Raw genomic sequence first — 6841 nt, 5'->3', positions numbered from 1 at the left:
CCTGACCTCGTGATCCGCCCGTCTCGGCCTCCCAAAGTGCTGGGATTACAGGCTTGAGCCACCGCGCCCGGCCAAGAGCATGTTTTTTAAACGGATAACTATTAAAATTTTTTAAAAAACCAATTCCCTTGTTTGGATTCTTTCAATGTTTAAAATCCCACTATTAGAAAACTAATATTTGAAAATATATGTTCAGAAAAAAAAGAAAGAGAAAGGAAAGAAAGGAAGGAGGAAAGAAAATATAGATGAGCAAAAAGAACAAAATAAAGACCACTTAATTACTTGTCTTGTCATTACCTAAGAATAATCACTTTTTAGGTATGATTAGAGTAAAATAGTTTGTTATATACCCTTGCAAATGCAAGTTGTATAGAAACAAATCACCGGGCCGGGCGCAGTGGCTCACGCCTGTAATCCCAGCACTTTGGGAGGCCAAGGTGGGAGGATCACAAGGTCAGGAGATCCAGACCATCCTGGCTAACACGGTGAAACCCGGTCTCTATAAAAATACAAAAAAAGTAGCCGGGCATGTTGGCAGGCGCCTGTAGTCCCAGCTACTTGGGAGACTGAGGCAGGAGAATGGCATGAACCCGGGAGGCGAGCTTGCAGTGAGCCGAGATCGCGCCACTGCACTCCAGCCTGGGCGACAAGAGTGAGACTCCATCTCAAAAAAAAAAAGTCACCCAACTGTGCCTAATATTTTCTTTCTCTCACTCTGATTTCATTTCTGCAAAATTTACCCATTTTATTAATATTAAAATTATTAATATTAAATTTGTTACAATTATTAATAATACTAATTATTGTTCTTGTGTAATTTCTTGCTATTAAAAGAGACGAGAAATGTTGTAAAAGTGGTTGGCTCATAACTGAATAAATTTCTGGCTGCCACCTCTAGCAGGGTCTTCTAGAAGGGGATTAATGGTTGATAATGTTGTTAGACAAGAGACTTCGTGCAACTCTTTCTGCTTATTTTTTGACAACTCCCAATAATAGACTGGACAATTTCAAGTCTATTATGATTATAAAAAGAGTTCTCATTAGACAGGGTAAGAAATCTCATACACAAGGTAAGCATAAGAACCAATGAAGGAAACACATGTTCACATACCAGTAAGCCAGTAAGAAGGGGACCGAAACATGTCCACCTGCCGAAGCCACAGTGACAATATGGCCATGGTTATTCTTCATCATTGCGGAAATAAATGCCTTTGTAGTCTACAAATAGTTTTTATTAAAAGAGAAAAAAAAATACTGTATTTCAGACTCACAGACCCCTTGGGAATACTTTGAAACAGAAGTATATATTTTTAACATGAATCCTGGCATAAATGAAAAAAACATAAACTAAATGACAAATGCAGCAACAATAAGGGGACTGGATATGATGCCCACATTAGAAAACCTGAGCAAAACAATGGCTACTGAAAGCTTTGAGAATCCATCTCACTTAAATTGCTAAATTCAGCCAGGTGTGGTGGCTCATGACTGTAATTCCAGCACTTTGGGAAGCCAAGTCGGGCAGATCACTTGAGGTCAGGAGTTCAAGACTAGCCTGGCCAACATGGTGAAACCCCATCTTTACTAAAAATGTAAAAATTAGCTAGGCATGGTGGCAGGTGCCTGTAATCCCAGATACTGGGGAGGCTGATGCAGGAGAATCACTTGAACCTGGAAGGCGGAGGTTGCAATGAGCCGAGATCACGCCACTGCACTCCGGCCTGGGCGACAGAGTGAGATTCTGTCGAAAAAAAAAAAAAAAAATTTCTAAATTTTTATGTTCCCCAGCCCTCTACCTCTTGTTATTGATGCTTGGGATGAAGAAACAAATAAGATAATACCCAGCCAAGTGCAGTGGCTCACACCTGTAATCCCAGCACTTTGGGAGGTTGAGGCAGAAGGATTACTTGAGCCCAGGAGCTTAAGATCAGGCTGCGCAACACGGCAAAACCTCATCGCCACAAAAAATACAAAAACTTGCCGGGCATGGTGGTGTATGCCTGTAGTCCCAGCTACTAGGGAGGCTAAGGTGGGAAGATCATTTGAGCCCAGGAAGCTGAGGCTGCAGTGAGCCAAAATCACGTCACTGCACTCCAGGCTGGGCAACACAGAGAGACCCTGTCTCAAAACAACAACAACAACAAAAGAGACAGTAACCTATATTTGAACAAACACAAAAATATAAAGATATATGTCAAAAACTTGGGAATATTAACATACAATAATACTGCATTTTTATCAACCCCAATATTCTTTTGAGATTATTCATCCCAAACTCTCATCCAAGAAATCTTTGAGGGGCCTTTTTAAGAACTGGCTATTTGGGCAATATTTGAAGACTTCAGAAACACACACAGCATATGTACATATATATAACTTAAGACTTTCAATGGTGAGGTTCACAATAAGGTTTGCAATTTTAGGGCTGGGAAATAACATGAGGCCTGAGCCTAATGCAAATCTGAAAGCCAGGGCAGTGGCTCATGCTGTAATCCAAGCACTTTGGGAGGCCGAGGCAGGTGGATCACTTGAGTCCAGGAGTTCAACACCAGCCTGGGCAACATGGTGAAACCCCATCTCTACTAAAAATACAAAAATTAGCTGGGCGTGTTAACGGCTGTAGTCCTAGCTACTTGGGGGTGCTGAGGTGGGAGGATCACTTGAGCCTGGGAAGTTGGGGCTGCAGTGAGATGAGGTCGCATCACTGTACTCCAGCCTTGGCAACAGAGTGAGACCCTGTCTAAAAAAGAAAAAGGGCAATCTAAAAGCAAACTGGATTCACCTTTATAAAATCACAGATGATGACTCAAATGATCCTCAACTTCTTTCTTTATCTCTAAATAGGATCACACACAAATGTGAGAACCTAGTTAGAATTAAAACCTATACAATACCTGACATTTCTTATTAATTTATTATTATTATTAATATTAGAAGTGAGGAAGAATGATAGAATTTGGTGATAGCATGAAAAATGATCTCTTTGTATAATGTTATTCCTGGTGCCTGGAGAAAACTTTAGCTTGATTTAATACTTCCTTATGTCTGCTGAAAGCCCCACTTTAATCTTTGGGATTTTCAAAAGGAATATTTTTGTAAAAGAAACCATACTCACCCAGAAATGTGCAAGTACATTAACTTCAAAAGTCTTTTCAATCTGAGCATCTTGTGTAGCAAATAAATCTGATGTATAGACTACACCAGCATTATTTACTAAAATACTAACATCTCCAATTTCTGCCTTTACCTTCAAAAAATAAAATAAGAAAAGTAAATTAATTAAGAGGTATGAGGGTAAGTTTATACACAATGGCTTTTTTTTTTTTTCTTTTTTTTTTGAGGTAGACTCTTGCTCTGTTGCCCAGGGTGCAGTATAGTGGCCAAAATCTTGGCTCACTGCAACCTCCACCTCCCGGGTTCAAGTAATTCTCCTGCCTCAGTCTCTGGAATAGCAGGAACTGAAGGTGCATGCCACCTCTCCACACCTGGCTAATTTTTGTATTTTTAGTAGAGATTGGATTTCACTATGTTGGCTAGGCTAGTCTCGAACTCCTGATCTCAAGTGATATGCCCGCCTCAGCCTCTCCCAAAGTGCTGGGATAACAGGCATGAGTCACCATTCCTGGTCTTGTATGCAATGACTATTAAAGGAGTATGTATTTTTCTGCTAGATCTGGATAAAAGTGATTTTGTAATCCATGTGTCAACAGGGGAAAAAATTCTTTTTATTTTACGCACTTATGTCCAAAATAGATATATCTTCAAGTGTATCAGGTGGAAATTTTCTTTTGCAATTTAGTCTCTTGACTTTGTTCTACTGACTATAGCTCAAGAGGCATTTGGCTAAATAGCATTTTTTTTAAAACATTACTTCAAAAGGTAAGCAAAAAAAGTTAAATTAGGCCAGGTGTGGTGGCTCACGCCTGTAATCCCAGCACTTTGGGAGGCTGAGGCGGGTGGATCACCTGAGGTCGGGAGTTCGAGACCAGCATGACCAACATGGAGAAATCTTGTCTCTACTAAAAGTACAAAATTAGCTGGGCATGGTGGCAGGCACCTATAATCCCAGCTACTCGGGAGGCTGAGGCAGGAGAATCACTTGAACCCAAGAGGCAGAAGTTGTGGTGAGCCGAGATTGTGCCATTGCACTCTGGCCTGGGCAACAAGAGCAAAACTCTGTTTCAAAAAATAAAAGTTAAATGAATATGGTAAAATCAGGGACTACTATGAAGAATTGTGGAAAACTGATTACACTATTAGGCTGGCCACATTTTCTATTTCTTTATTTCTATTTATTTTCTGTTCTATTGTTCAATCGCTCTCCATTAGGTGGCAGTAGGCTTAAGGGTGAAGAGTGGTTTTCTTGGACCTTGAGTTTTGGCTCTGCCACTCACTATCTGTTGGACCTTGACCAAGTTACCTAACTTCTTAAAACTTCAATTCTTCCTCTGCAAAATAGACATACTAATACAAGTTCCTTGTAAGTCATTGTAGAAACAAATGAAATAATGCATGTAAAGGAGTTAACACTGTATCTAATACACACAGTAAACTGCTATTACTATCATCATTATTTTAAAATCATTTATACTTGTCTACAAGTAACATGATTTAAGGTTCGCTTCTTGACCTGCTCAGGTGTCTATGAGGGTACTTAATATAGAAATATTGGCCAACTGAGGTGGCTCACGCCTCTAATCCCAGCATTTGGGAGGCCGAGGCAGGCATTTGAGGTCAGGAATTGGAGACCAGCCTGAAACACATGGTGAAACCCTATCTTTACTAAAAACACAAAAATTAGCCGGGCACGGTGGTGCACGCCTGTAATCCCAGCTACTCAAGAGGCTGAGGCAGGAGAATCGCTTGAATCCAGGAGGTGGAGGTTGCAGTGAGCCGAGATTGTGCCACTGCACTCCAGCCTGGGTGACAGAGCGAGATTTCGTCTCAAAAAAAAAAAAAAAAAAACCCACAAAACAAAACAAAACAACAAAATATAGAAATATAAATGAGGTAAATAATATAAAATACATACGTGTGTTTTCTAGTATATATGCGTGGTATGTGTGTTTTCTCTTGAAAATTCTATTTTGGTATTGATCCAGAAGAAAGAGCATTTGAGAAATTAAAATGGTTATGTGGAAGGGCTTATGTAAACCCTTACGGCCAGATTTCAAAGGTTGTTGCAGCTATCATTGGTGAAATGATTTCAGTTGAGAAAATATAAACAAAAGAACAAGGCTAGCTGCTAAGAGCAATAGAAGGCATCCACTGGATTGTAAAGACTATTTGTAAAGACTATTTGTAGGCTGGGCATGGTGCCTCACATCTATATTCAGTCAGAATTGAATTTCATCAGATTATATTTACATTAGTGAAGTGTCAAGCTAAGTTTTTTGAGCCCTGATCAATACCATTTATACCTATATACTATTTTATATTATCAAAGGATTTTCCCAGATACTCTTGACCCTTTCTTCATCATTGCCTATTATCTACCCAGGACATGAATGTCTGCTTTGTATTTCTTTTTTTTTTTTTTTGTATTAATTTTGTTTTTAAATTTTTGTGGGTACGTAGTAGTGTATATATTCAGGGTTACATAAGACATTTTGATACAGGCATGCAGTACATAATTATCACATCAGGGTAAATCAGGTATCCATCCCCTCAAGCATTTATCCTTTGCATTACAAACAATACAATTATACTCTTTTAGTTATTTTAAAATGTACAATTAAATTATTATTATTAATTTCTTTTACTAACAAAAGATTCTTTATGGCTGCTCCTTGCAGAGCAGGGCTAACTCACAGGCAGTGCAACCAGAGTAGCCTATTTGTTCTATTTTTTGGTACCCATTAACCATCCCTACTTCTTCCCTACACCATCTCTACCCTTCCCAGCCTCTGGTAACCATCCTTCTACTCTCTATCTCCAAGGGTTCAATTATTTTAATTTTTAGCTATCCCAAATAAGAACATGTTTTGTGTGTATATATATGTATGTGTGTATATATGTATGTGTGTGTGTGTGTGTGTATATATATACATATATATATATATATTTTGAGATCTTGCTCTGTCATCCAGGCTGGAGTGCAGTGGTGCGATCTCAGCTCACTACAACCTCCGCTCCCCGGGTTCAAGTGATTCTCCCACCTCAGCCTCCAAAGTAGCTGAGATTACAGGCACCCGCCATCATGCCCAGCTAATTTTTGTATTTTTATAGAGACAGGGTTTCATCATGTTGGCCAGGCTGGTCTTGAACTCCTGACTTCAGGTGACCTGCCCGCCTTCGCCTCCCAAAGCGCTGGGATTTGTATATTTCTTAATAATGAAAGCAAGCTGAGAATTTAATTCTTTTGGTGGCATAAAAATGTTCTGATAGGCCAGGCGAAGTGGCTCATGCCTGTAATCCCAGCACTTTGGGAGGCCAAGGTGGGTGGATCACCTGAGGTCAGAAGTTCCAGACCAGCCTGGCAGTAAAATCCCCTCTCTACTAAAAATACAAAAATTAGCCATGCGTGGCCAGGCGCGGTGGCTCAAGCCTGTAATCCCAGCACTTTGGGAGGCCGAGACGGGTGGATCACGAGGTCAGGAGATTGAGACCATCCTGGCTAACACGGCGAAACCCCGTCTCTACTTAAAAAATACAAAAAACTAGCCGGGCGTGGTGGCGGGCGCCTGTAGTCCCAGCTACTTGGGAGGCTGAGGCAGGAGAATGGCGTAAACCTGGGAGGCGGAGCTTGCAGTGAGCTGAGATCGGGCCACTGCACTCCAGCCCAGGTGATAGAGTAAGACTCTGTCTCAAAAAAAAAAGAAAACAATATATATATATATAT

The 6841-nt window shown here is 40.3% G+C and overlaps 1 protein-coding gene across 1 annotated transcript in view; it reads right to left on the bottom strand.

Annotated features, from left to right (window-relative positions):
• HSD17B11 (hydroxysteroid 17-beta dehydrogenase 11) overlaps positions 1-6841 on the bottom strand; it is a 39882-nt gene that overhangs the window by 17021 nt on the left and 16020 nt on the right. The window contains exons 3-4 of the mRNA XM_017866854.1: positions 3116-3247; positions 1112-1218 (exon numbers count right to left, since the gene is read on the bottom strand). Of these exons, the coding sequence (XP_017722343.1) occupies positions 1112-1218; positions 3116-3247 (239 nt within the window). The remainder of the gene's footprint in view (positions 1-1111; positions 1219-3115; positions 3248-6841) is intronic.

This window comes from Rhinopithecus bieti, unplaced genomic scaffold, assembly GCF_001698545.2.
Source record: "Rhinopithecus bieti isolate Rb0 unplaced genomic scaffold, ASM169854v2 scaffold_3767, whole genome shotgun sequence".
In the NCBI taxonomy this organism is placed as follows: Eukaryota; Metazoa; Chordata; class Mammalia; order Primates; family Cercopithecidae; genus Rhinopithecus; species Rhinopithecus bieti.
This window is presented reverse-complemented; position numbering and strand designations above follow the sequence as displayed.